The sequence below is a fragment of the Orycteropus afer genome, unplaced genomic scaffold (genome assembly GCF_000298275.1).
Source record: "Orycteropus afer afer isolate SDZICR_OR568_19922 unplaced genomic scaffold, OryAfe1.0 scaffold00097, whole genome shotgun sequence".
NCBI classification, from domain to species: domain Eukaryota; kingdom Metazoa; phylum Chordata; class Mammalia; order Tubulidentata; family Orycteropodidae; genus Orycteropus; species Orycteropus afer.
This window is the reverse complement of record NW_006921684.1, coordinates 3,304,472-3,322,428: the sequence shown is the minus strand read 5'-3', so window position 1 is coordinate 3,322,428 and position 17,957 is coordinate 3,304,472. Positions and strand designations below refer to the sequence as shown.

At 35.2% G+C, this 17,957-nt stretch overlaps 1 protein-coding gene across 1 annotated transcript in view; it reads right to left on the bottom strand.

The window, feature by feature from the left end:
- USP15 (ubiquitin specific peptidase 15) overlaps window positions 1-17,957 on the bottom strand; it is a 214,626-nt gene that overhangs the window by 78,456 nt on the left and 118,213 nt on the right. Inside the window, exons 5-6 of the mRNA XM_007942749.1 lie at window positions 9,704-9,849; window positions 6,339-6,400 (exon numbers count right to left, since the gene is read on the bottom strand). Coding sequence (XP_007940940.1) covers window positions 6,339-6,400; window positions 9,704-9,849 — 208 coding nt within the window. The remainder of the gene's footprint in view (window positions 1-6,338; window positions 6,401-9,703; window positions 9,850-17,957) is intronic.

The window sequence follows — 17,957 nt, the reverse complement described above, 5'->3', positions numbered from 1 at the left end:
TTACTGAAAAAGGGGCATATTTATTTAAACAACAAAAATATTTGTATCATAAAGTAGCTTCTGTCCCACTCCAGAAATTGTCTCTTCAATCAACTATCATCTTATCTATTTTCCTTCATTCAATATATTTCATAAAAGGTCTGTACTAGTTGTATCATTTTCTGACTACTCATCTCCTCTTTCCCTGTTACCTATTTATCATTCCTATTATACTACTGAATATCTCAGGCCACTTTAAGTTGGACAAACTCCAACTGTCAAGGAGTTTGACCAACCCCCCTCCCCTTCTCTGCAACATTTAGCACTGCTAACCATTCCCCCTAGGAGCTCTGGTAGCATAGTGGCTAAGACACTTGCCTGCTAACCAGACGGCTGGCGGTTCAAACCCACCAGCCACTCCTCGGAAGGAAGGTTGGGCAATCCTACTTCCGTAGTGATACTGCCTCGGAAACCCAAGGAGGGGTCGCTATGAGTCAGGTTTGACTCGACGGCACATAACAACAACAACAACAACCATTCCCCCTAGGAGTTCTGGTGGTGCAGTGGTTAAAGCATTTGGCTGTTTACCAAAAGATCAGCAGCTCAAACCCACCAGCCGCTCCATGAGAGAAAGATAAGGCAGTTGTTTTTGTAAAGATTTATAGCCTTGGAAACTCTATGGAGAAGTTCTACTCTGTCCTGTAGGTACACTATGAGTTGGAATTGACTTGATGACAGCTTTATTCTAAAAGCTCTTTTCCTCTGGCTTCTGTAATAAAATGGGATATAAGTTTCCCTGAACCTTCATGATTATTCTTTTTATTTTTCTATTTTATGCCATTATGTAGGGATACCCCTGAAGGTTTAATATATGGATCTCTACACTTTAGATAATTCATACACACTTTTAATTCTTTCTTCTAGGAATATGACTACATACCTACTGTTATCATTACTCTCCAAGCTTTGGTACTTTAAATTGCATTCTAGCTACTTTTGTTTGGACATGCCATTACCTCAAATTCAGAAAAAGCCACAGTATATGTGTTTCTTAATGAGAGCAGTAAGAAAAACAATGAGATATGAAAGTGTTAAAAAGATTCTAAATGTCTTTAAAAAATAACAAGTTGTAGATTTTGGAATATTATATTGGATTTATAGGTCACAGGCTGCATTAAATAACTGGCGTTATTAATTTAAGATAAACGAATATGAATAAATGGAAAAATTTGAAAAAGCTGGCTCTTAAACCATACTCTCAACTCCCACAAACCAAAATCACCTAACCTTCCCACTTCCCGTATTTGAACAAGGTTAAAATTGGTAACAACTATAGAAACTTCAGAGTTGATTTTCTGTTATCTATGATAATAGATTTATTTATTCATTATTTATTATCTACTTTTAGTACACAAAACAAACTGTTGATAACACAATACACTAATGTTTCAAATAAGCAGAAATCATTATGCTTATAAATAGTTAAAATATCTCAATACAATTTATTAATGGCTAAAATAAAATCAACACTTCACATGATAAGTTTCCTAATATGTATTTTAGTGATTTTTAACAAAATAAGGAGCTCTGGTGGCACACTGGTTAAGCATTCAGCTGCTAACCGAAAAGTTAGTGGTTTGAAGCCATCAGGCGTTCCACGGGAGAAAGATGTGGCAGTCTGCTTTCCTGAAGATTATAGCCTTGGAAACCCTATGCAACAGTTCTGCTCTATCTATAGGGTTGCTATGAGTCAGAAGTGACTTGGTGAAAATAGGATGGATTTTAATTAAATAAGTGTATGTACCATTTCTGAATCTATTTATACAATTGAACTTGAAGTTAGATATGCAAATTAGGCTTAAAAATCACTCTCTAAAATATTCTCAGAAGTACATGCTGATTTTTTACCTGTATTTAAGCAGGTACAAAGTGTATACAGATGGTGTAAAGCAAAAGCAGTATCACAGAGTCATCTAGATGTTTATTATTTATCCTAATAAAAAGTAGTTTGCAATGGTTTTATTTATAAAATGTTCCCTCTCTCCAAGCAGAACATTCAAGGACAGTGCTGTAAAATACTATTATGGCAGTAGATTAAGTTTATATTTAGTCTTTCAATCATCAGTTTGGAATTCCGTTAACAGAATAACACAGATGGCAGGAGGACAAAGTATGAGTAAGAACTACTAACTCAGTTTTCCATATGATTTTGTTCAAAGTCTCTAAGGCTTTTTCTGATTAATTTTAGATTCTTCTCTGCATGTTTTCTAGTCTATGAAAACTGCCTCTTCAAAATATCCATAACCTTTAACTTTTTCACCAAATACCTAACCACATGTTTTCTGTCAATACTTTTTTTTTTTAGTAATTAACAAAAATATCTGAATTAAATCATATTCTCATGCTACCCTCACAAGACAGTTTTACTTATTTTAGGACAACAGTAAAATTTCGATTTTTAAAAATAATGCTAATAATCTCAAAGGCATTCTTTGAAACAAATGAAAACTTACATGAAAAAGTTAACAGCATAATTAAGTCAAAATTTAATAAAATTGTACCTTAGAATCCATGGCTGAGGAATAAAAAAAACTGTCTGGTAAAATAAGGGTTAACTTATTGACATAAGTTTCTTCTCTCTTTAGGAACTCCTATAATTGTTTTACTTTAAAATTCATTTTTAGAAATACAAGATTTAATTAGTCATATATTTTCAATCTAATAATTATATTAACTGCCCAATGCCAATGTCTTCAGAAAATAAATGGTCAAATTTAACAGAACAGAAAGAAAATTTATAGGGAGAAAAATCTTTTCAAAGGTATCCTTAGAAAAGGATCAGTGAGTTTATTTTTTTGAGACACCATGTTTTTGAGAGGTTAATTAGATGCTTAAAAATTAGAAATGCAAGCTCTGAAAAAACTAGGCACTTGACTTTCTAAGAAGAAAATAGTTAATTGTATAAAATATAGTATGAATATAAAGATGAAAAATTCGAATTACCTAGTACAAAAATACAGACAAAAACTTTTAAGTTTTTTTTTTAAAGGCAGGTTCTCTTTGATTTTTAATACCGACTGGGTTGTTTCAGGCAGCTAATTAAAAGGCTTTCCCCCAAAACTACAGGACTATATGTTTTAAATGTTTTTGGGTTTTTTTTTAACCCTTTTTTGAATATTCTGCATTTTTTCTGAATCAAGTAACCCCAAAATTTACATTTTAGCTGAGGATACATGGTTTCAACTCAGACCAATATGGGCTAGGACTTTCAGAGCACTTAAGTTCCTCTGTTTTTAGAGGTATAAAAGGCAATCCACTAAGAGACTTACTACTTTGTAGTGAAAGTATGTAGTGGTGTTGGCACATTTTATTTTAGTGTTCACAAAAAGCACCTAACATGCAGACTCCTGGGCTCACCATAAAGGTCTGTATTCAATTAATCTGGAGTAGGAACCCTGGAAGCTGTTGCCTATGATCTATTCAGTACATGTTAAGAAATATCCACAGTAGTTCTCAAAATGTGATCCTCAGAGCAGCAACAGCATCATCTATGAATTGATTAGAAATGAAAATTCACAAGCTCCAACTAGATCTACTGAATCAGAAACTCTAGGGGCAGGGCCTAGAAAACTGTTTCAACAAGCTCTCCAGGTGATTCTTCTATCATTGTAATATCACTTTTAATGATATTTCCTTGGCTTTTGACTTTCTAAGAAGAAAATGGGTAAAATGTGAAGCAGTAATGAATGCAGGACAGATCCCAGGTTACTAAGGCACTTGGCTGCTAACCAGACAGTTGGCAGTTCAAACCTACCAGCCACTCCTCAGAAGGAAGATGGGGCAATCTACTTCTGTAGTGATACTGCCTCAGAAACCCAAGGAGGGGTTGCTATGAGTTGGGTCCAACTCGACGGCACATAACAACAACTAATAGAATTAGCATCTTCTTACCACTTGGGGGTGAGTGGCTGTTTCCTGACATAATATAATGTCAATTTTTAGCAGTAAAAAACAGGCCTGTACTGTATGTTGTTATGTGCCATCAAGTTTATTCTGACTCTTAGCAGCACTATATGACATAGTAGAAGTGCTCCAAAGATTGTCTAGGGGGTAATCTTCATGGGAGCAGATTGCCAGGTCTTTTCTCCAGTGGAACAGCTAGTGAGTGGGTATGAACCACCAACCTTTCTGTTAACAGTCCAGTGCTTAACCACTGCATCACCAGGCCTCCTTTTCTATACCTTAACATCTTGAAATTTCTTCTTAAGACATAGATTACGTACCTTTTGCTGAAGTTGAATTTACCTAAGTTAAATTTGCTTATAATGTGACTTCGATAATACACATTCTATTTTTTTTTTTTAATTTTTGCTGGCATTCAACCAGAAAAAGCAATCTGTATCTCTGCTTCACTTACACAAATACCAATAAAGTGACAGTTACTCAAATTTAAAAAATTTTCTTCTCTAACGTCTATTCCTATTGCTTTCCCCTGTAACTGCTTTCTTTATGTCCTTAAATAACATTATATATTTATGTAGCATGTTGTTAGGTATCGTTAAGTCATATTTGACTCACAGCGACCCTATGCACAGCACGATGAAACACCGCCCAGTCCTGCATCAGCTTCATGATCCTTGCTATACTTTAGCCCATCCCTGCTGCCACTGTGTCAATCCATCTCGTTGAGGGCCTTCCCCTCTTTCGTTGACCTTCCACCTTACCAAGCATGACATCCTTCTCCAGGAAATGGTCCCTTCTGACAATATGACCAAAGTTGGTGAGATAAAGCCTGGCCAATCTTGCTTCCAAGGAGCATTTTAGCTGCACTTCCTCCAGGACAGATTGGTTCATTCCTTCAGCAGTCCATAGTACTTTCAGCATTCTTTGCCAACACCACAACTCAAAAGCATCAATTCTTCTTCAGTCTTCTTTATTCATTGTCAAGCTCTCACATGCATATGAGGTGACTGAAAATACCATGGCTTGGGTTAAGCACACCTTAGTTCTTAAGGAGACATCTTTGCTCTTCAGCACTTGAGAGAGGTCCTTTGCAGCCAAACTGCCCAGTGCTAACATCGTGTGATGTCCTGATCACTGCTTCCATTGGCGTCAATTGTAGAAACAAGCAACATGAAGTCTTTGACAACTTCTGTCTTTTCTCCATTTATCATGATGCTGCTCATTTGTCCAGTTGTGAGGATTTTTGTTTTCTTTATATTGAGATGTAATCCATATTGCAGACTGTATTCCTCGATCTTCATCAGTAAGTGCTTCAAGTCATCCTCACTTTCAGCAAGCAGAGTTGTGTCGTCAGCATTTCACAGGTTGTTAATGATTCTTCCTCCAATCCTGATCCCACATTCTTCTTCATATAGTTCAGCTTCTTGGATTATTTACTCAGCATATAGACTGAATAAGTATGGTGAAAGGACACAACCCTGACACACTCCCTTCTTGATTTTAAACCATGCAGTATCCCCTTGTTCTGTTCGAATGACAGTCTCCTGGTCCATGTACAGGTTCCTCATTAGTACAGTTAAGTGTTCTGGAATTTCCATTCTTCTCAATGTTATCTGTAATTTGTTATGATCCACACAATCAAATGCTTTTGCAATTTCTTTGGGGCAATACGCAACGTGCACTGATATGAAATAACTTTATTTATCCCACTTAGTATGAATACGTGCTGAGAAAATATTACTGTGTTTGACTACATAGTGCTGCCTTAGGCTCTACAGAAATATTGTAATAGGTGGTATGTGCACTACTTACTTATTTCTCAAAGATGTATAAAATCTGAATTTTGAAACACCACTGGCTCTAAGTGCTTTTGATAATGGATTATGGATCTGATTACTTTTAAACAAAGAAAAAGATTCCTATCCTTTTTTCCCTCATTTACCATCAAAAGCAACTCACATCCCTCTATCTCTACTTGTGCGTTTAAACTCTAAAAACACTTATTTAAATAAAAACCTTACTTTCACAAAAATCTATTTTGATAAAAAGATATTTTCTTAAGATACTGGAAAAAATTACAAAAAAAAAAAAAAACTTCGAAAAATTGAACAAAATGTTATGATTTGCTGTACTGATAATGTAACCTTCTCATTCATAATATTTATTTATACCATACCTTATTCTACAGTAGAATTAAAGTGGAAGCCTTTTAAATTTTAACATATTAATGACAGTGCAAACTGAGGTAACTTCTATACTAAGAATATTAAAATAAAAAGAAGGCATATATTTTTGCAGAATGATACAATTAGCTTCTTCTATCATTCTAGAGTTCAATATTGGACATCAAAGGTCTCAAAATCATGCAACAAGCTATAAAAAGTGGGAGCACTTACTTAGGAGTAGAAGGACCCCTTGGCCATGTTCCATCTTCATTTTTCTGTTCTATCACTAACACCTGCAAATATGACACAATAATAAAAGAGTGTTTTTCTATAATTCTCGAATTAAAACAGCTTTAGCAGATTAGATGAATACACTACGTAACTGATTATTTAAAGGACACAATAGACAAGTGAAGAGGTATTTGCATTTTCATTCCAAAGATGGGCAAGGAAGACAAAAAGATCTCAAGCAGAAGTCAGTAATGAAAGTTAAGAAGGAAAAGGTAAACTGTGAAGAAAATAATTTTGTTCTCTAAGTATGAAACTGCAATCCAAGTAAATAGAATATAAATTTCTTGAGTTGAGGGAGTACATTTTTTCTCTTTGTATTTGTAGCTTGTAACACAGTACCATGCAAATAAGAGATGCTCAGTAAGTAACTGTAGTTTTTGTTAAATTTACTGATATATGATCTTAGTAACTGTAATGCTAATACAGACAAAACTCCAAATTACAGATAATATATAATTTATTTGAGGTTTTGAAATCTGTATTTATATTATCACTATGTAAATTACCAAACCAAACCCACTGCCATAGAGTCATATTCGACCCATAGCGACCCCTCCTTGGGTTTCCGAGGCAGTTATCACTACCAAAGTAGATTGCCCAACCTTCCTTTGGAGGAGTGGCTGGTGGGTTTGAACTGCTAGCCTTCTGGTTAGCAGTTAAGTGCCTTAGGCACTAGGCTACCAGAGCTCCCTTTACATATGCTTAGTGATATATTTTTGTGGACTCTATGTTTCAGACTAGGTAGCAGCAGTGTGTTAATTGAATGATTCACCCAGGAACCACTCAATCAACACTGGATTTTGTAAGTGTGAATTTAAGAATATGATGGTTAAAATAAGTCTGGAAAGCACTGTTTATACAGTGTAGTATAATATCTGGCATATACTAAGTATTGGATAAACATTAATTTTTCTAGGTTACCCTAAATCTTTTCATAACTCATTATAATCATGTTGATGTCAATAGTAGTTTTTAATACAACGAATAAAATAAAGCAAAAACTTTTATATACTGGAGCACCAGGCATTGTGCTTGGTATTATAAATAAATAAATACAAAATAAGTAAAAGATACAGTTCAACTAAAATATGGACCTCATAGTGTAGTTGGGGAGCTCAATATATAAAAAAACTAAAGAATACAATTAATTATGCAGAATATAAATAAATCCTTACGAAATTATTATCAAAGTTAAGGAAGCAACTGTCCCCAAATAGAAAACTCTTGTACTTCAATGGACATCAAAGAAAATAGACCAGGAAAGGCTAAAGAGATGATGTGACATCTGAGTTGGAATTAGAAGGATGAATGATCTGATCTGGCTAGATGATGGGATAGTTAATTTGAATATTTTGATAGTTAAAAAGAGCTTTTTTTTTTTTTAAAAAATTTTAGTATAGTGCTTCCTTAGAAATTTAGAAATAGAAATACCATTTGATCTAGCAATCTTACTACTAGGAATATATCTTGAAGAGGTAGATACAGGACCTTAATAGATATATATGCATACCCATGCATCAAAGTACTATTTACAATAGCAAAGAAATGGAAACAACCTAAGTGCCCATCAACAGATGAATGGATAACCAAACTATGGTACATACACACAATGGAATACTATGTAACACTGAAGAATAATGAAGAGTTGACGAATCATCTCACAATGTGAATGAACTTGGAAGACATTATGCTGAGTGAAATAAGTCATTCACAGAAGGACAGATACTGTATTAATCCATTATTGTATAAAGTCAAGGAAAGGTTTACCCGAGGAAGGAAATTTTCTTTGTTGGTTATCTGGGATGGGAAGGAAAGCAGATAATTAAAGAGACAGGTGTTGACATGGGTAAAGGGAAAGGCAATATAACAAAAGCATGTGAGTAGCACAATATCACTAAGAGTGGCAAAAAAAAAGAGAATGGCTTTTTGTTGGATGGATACAGAAACTGGGAAAAGAGTACATTAGGAAAATGAACAATATATGCAAAAGCACAGAAACAGTATGGAATAACATAGTGGGTTTAGGAACCATAACAGTACTGTTAGAGTATAAATGTGTAAGTCATAAGGCAAAGATAATCGAAGGATGCTGGAAGAGTAGTAGGTAGAATTCAAACCATGACTTACTTACATCTATGATAAGATGCCTACATTTTAGTTTATAATCATTAAGGAGCCAGGAAAGGTTTATAGAAGGGAAATAATAAGGTTTACAATTTAGAAAGAATACTGTGGCAGAAATACATTAAGACTGAACATGCAAAAGACCGGAAGCAGAGAGATCTGTTAAAAGACTACTGAAAGAGAAGACTGGGAATAGAACAGAGAAATCAATTCAACAGATATTTAGAAGGTAAAATCAGTACAACTTGCTGATTTGTGTTCTGAACCTCTCCAATCATTTCTTTGGATTATACCACATACGTTTTAATAGGGGTTGGCAAACGATGGTCGATTATCCCCATTGCCTGTTTTTGTAAATAAAGTCTTACCGTAATAAAGCCATCCCATTTGTTTATGTATGGTCTATAGCTGCTCTCATGCTACTACAATGGCAGAGCTGTAGCTGCTAAAAGACTATAGGGCCTAAAAGCCCAAAATATTTACAATTCAGTACTTTGCAGAAAAAGTTTCTTAACCTATCTTAAAATATTAACAGATTTTTGGTTAAAATAATTTATTTTTAACAAGTAGATTATTCCCAAGCCAAATGAAAGAAAAACAAGCTAAAGCTAGGCAATGAATAAGAAAGACTAAAGAATACTTGATGCCTTTGTATTGTGGTGTTGATGAAGAATACTGAAACTACCATGGGTTGCCAGGAAGAACAATCAAATCTCTCCTGGATGAAGTGCAGTTGGAATGCTCCTTGGAAGTGAGAATGGCCAGACTTCAGCTCACCTACTTTGGTCATGCTGTCAGAAGGGACCATTCCCTGGAGAAGGATATCATGGTTGGTAAAGTAGAGGATCAGCACAAAAGGAGAAAACCTTCAACAAGATGCACTGACACAGTGGCTACAATGATGGGCTCAGGTACCGTAAGGATTGTGAGGATGGCACAGGACCAGGCAGTTTTGTTCTGTTGTACCTAGGGTTGCTATGAATTGGAGCGAACTCCCCAATACCTAACAATAACACAACAGAAGGAAGAAAGCAGAGTTACAGCCAGTGACCAAAAGAGATAGGGAAGAGACGAGTTAGAATGAGAAGACAAAAGAAGCAGAATCCATTATATATTGCAAAGATATTCATTAAAGTCTGTGAATCCAAATACTTAAAATAAAAAACACTTCTAAACAATACCTGTCCTTGGTATAAACCAGCATCCTGAATGGTGCTGTCTGGCTTATTCAGTGGTTCAAATGTATTACTCATATATTTGTTCCACAATCTGGTCTCCTTTTCATCTGGAATATTGAAGATTTTTCTTATTTCCTTTTCAATTGTATCTAGATTTAAAGAGAAAAGATATGTAAATATAAAAATTTTATGATATACCATAAATACCTAAGTGCTCATAAGCATATGTAATCCTAAATTTAAAATATTGATAGAGTATCAAGAATAGATAAATACGTTAAAAAAAAAAGTTTTTAAGACCAGATGTGCTTTTTAAGGGGGGGAAAAAGGTAATTTATAACTCTAATGGATGATTACTTGGGAGAATTTAAGACCTTAAAGATGAAAGAGTTCAATCACAAACAAAAAAGTATAATTTATGTCATATAGCATGAACTTTTACTTCATGCATTAGAAAACCAACTATTTTCTGAAGATATGTAAGAGTTATGTCAGAGAAGAATCAGAGATGCTACATGGAAAATACTTTTAATTACAACATAACCAGTTTAAGAATAAATTTATACTAAACTGAATATAACAGTTCAGTTTGAATAAACCAAAACCCAAAACCCACTGCCATCAAGCCAATTCTGACTCATAGCCACCCTACAGGACAAAGCAGAACTGCCCCAGAGGGTTTGCAAGGCTTAGTGGGTTCTAGTCACTGACCTCAGTTCAAGCACTTTAACCACTACCTCACCAGGATTCCCTTCAGTTTGAATATCTAATGAAAATTAAACTGAACTTACGCAGACAATGAAAAGGAAAGTGCTTTGTTGGAAATGATGTCTGTATTGGTCAGAATTTCTTGTTTTCAATGCAAAACCATGTATTTTTCTTATCTCTAAATCAATGAACTGATTGAATGGAAGAAATCAATTTTTTAAACAGCAGTTTAACTTGCTGTAAGACAGAGTATTACCTATATATTTGAGTAATCATGTAATTAAGTTTTAATAGTACAAAGTTTCATACTTTTATTATAAAACTTTTAAACTTTTATAAAAATTTTATAATATTAGAGAGATATTAAATAATAGTATTAAATCTATCTAATTCTGGTCAATAACTTGCCTAACTTAGACTAAAAACTCTGTAAGGTATTTTGTGACATATGAACAAATATAAAATATTCTTAAATTTTAAAATACTTGATCAGTTTTGAAAGAAGTATTATTGGTAATATAATAAACCTAATAATAAAAGTAGTCTGAAGAAGTATAAAAATCTATACCTCATTTTATCAACATGGTTAGGTTCCAAAGACCAAGCTATTACACGAAAATCAGTTTTATGCAAAAATGGAGGAAGACATCAGGTAAAAAATAGAGGACGACTACACCATTACATCACTGCCAAACTACTGAGAATCATGGCCCATCTAAGCTGACACACATTAACTATCACAGTCAGCATCATTCTCACCTAGCACCTAAGCATTTATTACTGCCAATTGCATGTTGTTAATGAGCAAAATAGTTGGATGTTATTGTTGTTATTTGCCCTCGAGTTGGACCCAATTCACAGTGACCCCTCCTTGGGTTTCCAAGGCAGTACTGCTACAGAAGTAGATTGCCCAACCTTCCTTCCGAGGAGTGGCTGGTGGGTTTGAACCACCAGCCTTCTGGTTAGCAGTCAAGTGCCTTAGGCACTATGCTACCAAAGCTCCTATATAGTTGGACAGCAGATTTTTTTACTATTGTCATCAATGTGAACTGTCAAATAATGAAAAAGTTGGTAATTGAGGAGTAAGTGTACACCTATCCAACATAATTAAATTTAGTCCAACAATACTGTTTATATTCTATTTTACAGTCAATGATCTAAAATCAAATACTCTTGTAATCAATGAAATTTTGATTAGGCCATTAAATAAGTAGTAAATACATCTCAAAGTTCATCTCAAACTTAAAGCAAATTACCTAGAGTACTCAAATAATTACATAAAATAAACATACTGTATTACTTACTATTTTGGTGGGGCTATATATACATAATCATAAGAATATAGTGATAAATTCTACAAAGTGGACACATCTGTGTAAAAGAACCCAGATCAAGAAACAACAGCTCAGAAGCTGAGGAAGGGGAAGTTGTTTTAGTTGTCCTATAAAATGAATACTTGTTTTTTTCTGATTACAGAAATAATTCTTGCCCACTGTGAAAAATTCAGAAAAGATTGACAAATATAAACCCAATGTCTACCTAAAGGTAGTCACCGTTCATTTTTATTTATTTATTTATTTTATTTTTTATTTTTAATTATCACTGTTTATTTCTCCTAGATACTTTTTCTATTAGGACACACACACTTACATATATTATCTACTATACATAAACATATACAGGATTTCTTCTTTACTGAGTTTTGCAATCTACTTAAACATGGTGGAAGAATAGTATAGGCAGAAGAAAAAATACTACAAGTCCCTGAGATGGAAATATGTTTGACATGTTTTAGAACAGCATAGCACACCAGTGTGGCTAAAGTGGAATGAGAGAGGGAGAAGTGAGATCATGAGGTACTCATGTGAAATCACGTAAAATTTTATGAGCCATGAAAGTATTTCTTATTTTATTCTGAGTTTGTGAGCAGAGGAGCAGTATATAGATTCTAACTTGTACTTAAAATATTTGGTTTTATTGATTTATGGAGAACAGACTAGAGGCAGTTAAGGGTGGAAGACCTGGCATTAACCCAAACCAAGGTGATGGCAAAAGAACTGATGTTTTGTGGACAGATAGAACAATTCTAAAGGAAATGCAAAGAAGATATGCTGCTGGATTATATGCAGGGTGAGAAATAAAAGAAATCAGAATGATCTCAATGTTTCTGGCCTGAGCAGTGGATAGCATGCAACTGCCAATTACTAAGATGGGGAAGAATGTCAGAGGTTTTGGGGGGGGGGGAAGGAGAGATCAAGACTTTAGTTTTATACATGGTACACCTTGAAATAGTATTAGAAATACAAGTGAAGATATGGAATGGTTAAAACTCATGTTAGAGGATAATTGTGGGTAGAAGATATAAATGTAAAAGACACAGAAAGTATTTAAAGGCAGAGGATTAGATGAAAATACCAATGGAAAGAGAGGAGATCCAAGGACTATAAACACAGAGATAGTCTGATTTTTTTTTAATTACTGTTGTAAAAATATATGTAACACATCTGCTAATTCAACATTTTTCAGGTGTACAATTTAGTGATATCAATTACATTAATCATATCTGTAATATCACCAATGATCATTTCCAATATTTCATCACCATAAACAGAAATTCACTTTTGATATTTTGAGATTAGGAATATGAGGGGGATTTTGCAAAGAACTCTGGGAGGAAACAGTCAGTGAGAAACTGTGCCCTGGAAGCCACATGAGGAAAGTCTTTCTACAAGGTTATATGGCTTACTATGTTAAATTTTGCTGGCAAGTTAAAAATATAGAAGACTTCACCATTACCACTGGATTTGGCACCACAGAGGTAGACCATGATAGAAACAGTACAGAGGGAGTAGAAGGCTTGAATGTCTTATGTAGTGGGGTTGAGAGAATGGGGACAGAAAAGAGGTGGCCAGAAAGCAGGATACTTGAAGTTGAAATCTGACAAGTGCAATTACAGATGGGAATAGGTAGCTGAAGTTGGGTGCAGGTCAAAATCACTGGAATTGAGAGCATCAAAGAACTGAGAGCATGTGTATATTTTTCCATACATTAACCCCCCCCATATTAGGCAGGTAATGTAAAGAAACAAAGGTAGAAAAATATTAACATAAACAACAGAAACAGAAATATTGTGATACATATTTCTAGCAGGAACATATAATGAATTCTGTTAATAAATTTTATAAACTTATTTATTAATTATACATACTGTAAATAAAACATTCTTTAAGAAGTTTTATAAAAAAATTTTTTCAGTGGCATTCTTAAAGGAAAATAATTTTATCTGTCTCACTGGAAAATGTGTAATGCTGAAATACATCAACTTATGGAAAAAAAATATTCAAAGGCAGAGTACATTGGCTCTGATGTAATATATTATTTAGATTATTTAATTACCTAAATTTATAGTAGCCTGTGGCTACTATCATTTTGATGATTACTAATCAGCAATAGGTGGTACCAGCTGAAATGGAATACTTTACTAATTTGCAAACAACAGAAAACAGGTACTTATACTCTGGTAGCATAGTGCCTAAGGCACTTGACTGCTAACCAGAAGATCGGTGGTTCAAACCCACCAGCCACTCCTCGGAAGGAAGGTTGGGCAATCTACTTCCATAGTGATACTGCCTGGGAAACCCAAGGAGGGGTCGCTATGAGTCGGAGCCAACTCAACAGCACATAACAATAACAACGTTTCCTAATGCTGTTTACATAATTTATGTATTTTATGTACATGTTGTTGTTGTTGTTGTTATGTGCCATCGAGTCAAACCCGACTCATAGCGACCCCTCCTTGGGTTTCCGAGGCAGTATCACTACGGAAGTAGGATTGCCCAACCTTCCTTCCGAGGAGTGGCTGGTGGGTTTGAACAGCCAGCCGTCTGGTTAGCAGGCAAGTGTCTTAGCCACTATGCTACCAGAGCTCCCATTTTATGTACATAGCTACTGTAATTGTTTTTAATCAAGATATTTTAAGACCATAAAGGGAAAAAATATATATCCATCTTCTCCTTTACTATTTGAACTTCTTTGTTTCAAAATTCACCTCCTTAAAAACACAAAATCAGCCTAAATCAGAGCTCTGCACACTCACAAGGATGGCTATTATCAGAAAAATGAAGATAAGAAGTGTTGGTAAGGATGTAGAGAAACTGGAATCCTTATTCATTGCTCGTGGAAATGTAAAATGGTGCAGTCAATGTGGAGGCTCTGCAAAAAGTTAAATATAGAATTATCACATGACCCAGCAATTGTACTGCTAAGTAGGTATCCCAAAGAATGGTAAGCAGCGTCTCAAATGAGGTATGTGCATACTAATGTTCACTGCAATATTATTCAAAACAGACAAAAGGTAGAAACAACCCAAGTGACCATCAAAAGATGAGTGGATAAACAAAAATGTGGTATATACATACAACAGGATATTATTCAGCCACAAAGACAAAAGAAGTTCTTATACATGGTACAGGAGCTCTGGTAGTATACTACCTAAGGCGCTTGACTGCTAACCAGAAGGCTGGCGGTTCAAACCCACCAGTCACTCCTTGGAAGGAAGATTGGGCGATCTACTTCCGTAGTGATACCGCCTCAGAAACCCAAGGAGGGGTGGCTATGAGTCGGGGCCAACTCGATGTTACATAACATACATGGTACAACTTACATGAACCTTGAAACTATTCTACTGAGTGAAATAAAACAGACACAAAAGGATAACTATTATATGATTCCACTTATATGAAATATCTAGAATAAACAAATGCATAGAGCTGAAAGTTTATTAGTGGTTACTGGAGGCTGAAGAGAGGGGAATGTAGGGAATTTATGCTTAAGGGTACTGAGTATCTGTTTAGGGTGATAAAAATATTTGGAAATAGACAGTGGTGATGGATGAATAACATGGTATATGTAATTAATGTCACTGACTGTACATTTAAAATAGGGGTACATGGTTGCTAAGGTTTAAGTAAGAAAAATCTGCTAAAGTGCCAAAAATAAAGCATGTGTTGAGTAACTGTTAACCATATATATGGTTAGAAATATTTATAATTCCTGACATGATTGATTTTAATTTTTACAAAAAAAAATTTGCTTAAAAAGCAAACATTCTTTAATATAGACTTTCGTGCTTTAAAAACAAAAACCTACAATAAGAAAATTAAAAAGAAACAAAATCTACAATAAGAAATTGTGACCTACCACATGTTAAAAATTTTTATTTTCTATTCCATTAATTTTAAATCCTAAAACTACTTAATGAAGTAACAAGGTAGTGACAATCCAGTTTGGAAAACATTGTTCTAATATAATGCATATTATATACTAAAAAATTCACTTCAAATATGATTTTATAATACATATTCAATATAAAGAGCTCTGGTGGCACAGTGCCTGAGGCATCTATCTGACTGCTAACCAAAAAGTTGGCAGTTCAAACTCACCAGCTGCTCTGCAGATGGAAGATGGGGTAATCTAATTCTGTAAAGATTTACCACCTCAGAAACCCATTCATGGTCGTTATGAGTGGGAACCAAATCATTGGCAATGAGTTTGATCTTTTTTATTTTTTCTGGTGGCTGAGTGGGTAAGGAATTTGGACTCTAATCAGAAAGATGGCAGTTCAAAGCTACTAGCTCCTCTGTGGGAAGAAGATGAGGCAAACTACTTCTATAAAGATTCATAGCCTTGAAAACCCAATGGGAGTGGTTATGAATCAGAATCAAGTTGATGGCAGTGGGTTTGGTTTAGTTTATATCCAGCATAGATAGCATTTTAAAGTATTAGCATATTTAAACTATGTTTGTTATAATCTGTGCTAGATCATAAACTCTATGAAGCATAGTTGCTTTAGAAATTATGTATCTCCTTAACAAAATCTGACAAAGTACTTTTTTTTTTTTTTTGTTTAATTGTGATTTGGGTGAAAATTTACAGAGCAAATTCACTTTCCATACAGCAGTTCACATACACTTTGTCTCATGACATTGCCTACAATTTACCACAATGCAACAGCTCCCCTCCCACTTCCTTCCAATAGTTACCTCTTCCCTATGTCCTTCCCTCCATGCACTCCTGCCCCCTGAACTGTCTCCCTGTGAATAAACAGCCTTTCTTTCTCCCACAATTATTCTCTCCAAGGAGTGTATCTACCTCAAGGAACAGTTCAACTCATACAACTGTCTTTTGTTTGACTGGAAGCCACAGGTGTGGGTTCAATTCCAGACCTGAAGGGCAGCTAGGGGCCATAATCTCAGTGGTCCCACCAGGCTCTATCAGAACAGCAAACTGGTACCCCCCACCCCTTTTTTTTTCTTAAAAGGATTTTGAGTTTTGTTCCACATTGATTTCCCTCTCTATCCAGGATCTCCCACATAGATGCCCCTCCGAGTGCTTTGCAGTGGTAGCCAGGCACCATCTAGTTCTTCTGGTCTCAGTCGTATAGGCTGAGGATCTCATGCTGTACCAGTTGCTAGGACTAATTCTTTCCATGAATCTTTGGTTTTCTTCATTCTTCTTTGCTCTAGATAAGGAGAGAACCATCACTGCATCTAGATGGCTGCTTGCAAGCTTTTAAAATCCCAGTCACTACTCGCCAAAGTAAGAGGCAAAAAAGGTTTTGTGTAGTATATTATGCCAATTGAGCATGATGTCCCCTGTGACTATAGTCTAGAGCCCACAAGTTCAACTATTCAGTCCTTCTGGATAACTGGCTGTGACAAAAAAGTGACTACAATCTTTTCCCTTGTCAGCCCTCTATATACCTGGGAATTCAGATCATACAAATACACTTATAGGACCATTATCTGCCAACCCTATATATGGTCTTTGGTACACTCTCTGCTTCATAGACAATACCTAATAGTTCAGCCTGTCCACCCATCTATCCACCCATATACCCATGTTTGCCTTCACTGACAACATGGTACTGTATGTGCAAAAGAGTTCATCTTTGCTGTCTGTACCTCCCATGTACCTCTCTTTGTTTTCCTCTTCCTCCATGCCACCATGTTGATCATTCACATTTGGTACACTGCCTTCTTTTCACCCAAATCAATACTTATTTTTACCTACCTAACAGTGTTCGCTCCCCTCCCCTCCCACCCCTGGTAACCAACAAAGAAAATTTCCTTCCATAGATAAACCTTTCCTTGACTTTTATAACAGACTAATACAATATTTGTCCTGTGATTATTTCACTCAGCATGTCTTCCAAGTTCATCCACGTCAGGCGGTGTTTTGCAGAATCTAGGTTATTTTTTAGGGTTGCATAATATTCCATTGTGTGTATGTACAATTGTTTGGTTATCCATTCCCCAGTTGATGGACAACTAAGTTGTTTCCATATTTTGGCTATTGTAAATAGTGCTGCGATGAACATGGGTGTGCACATATCTGTTCCTGTCATGGTTCTCACTTTTTTAGGGTATATACCTAGTAAAGGAATGGTTGGGTCAAATGGTATTTCTATTTCCAACTTTTGAAGGAATCGCCATACTGCTTTCCACAATGGTTGTACCATTTTACAGTCCCACCAGCAGTGTATGAGAGT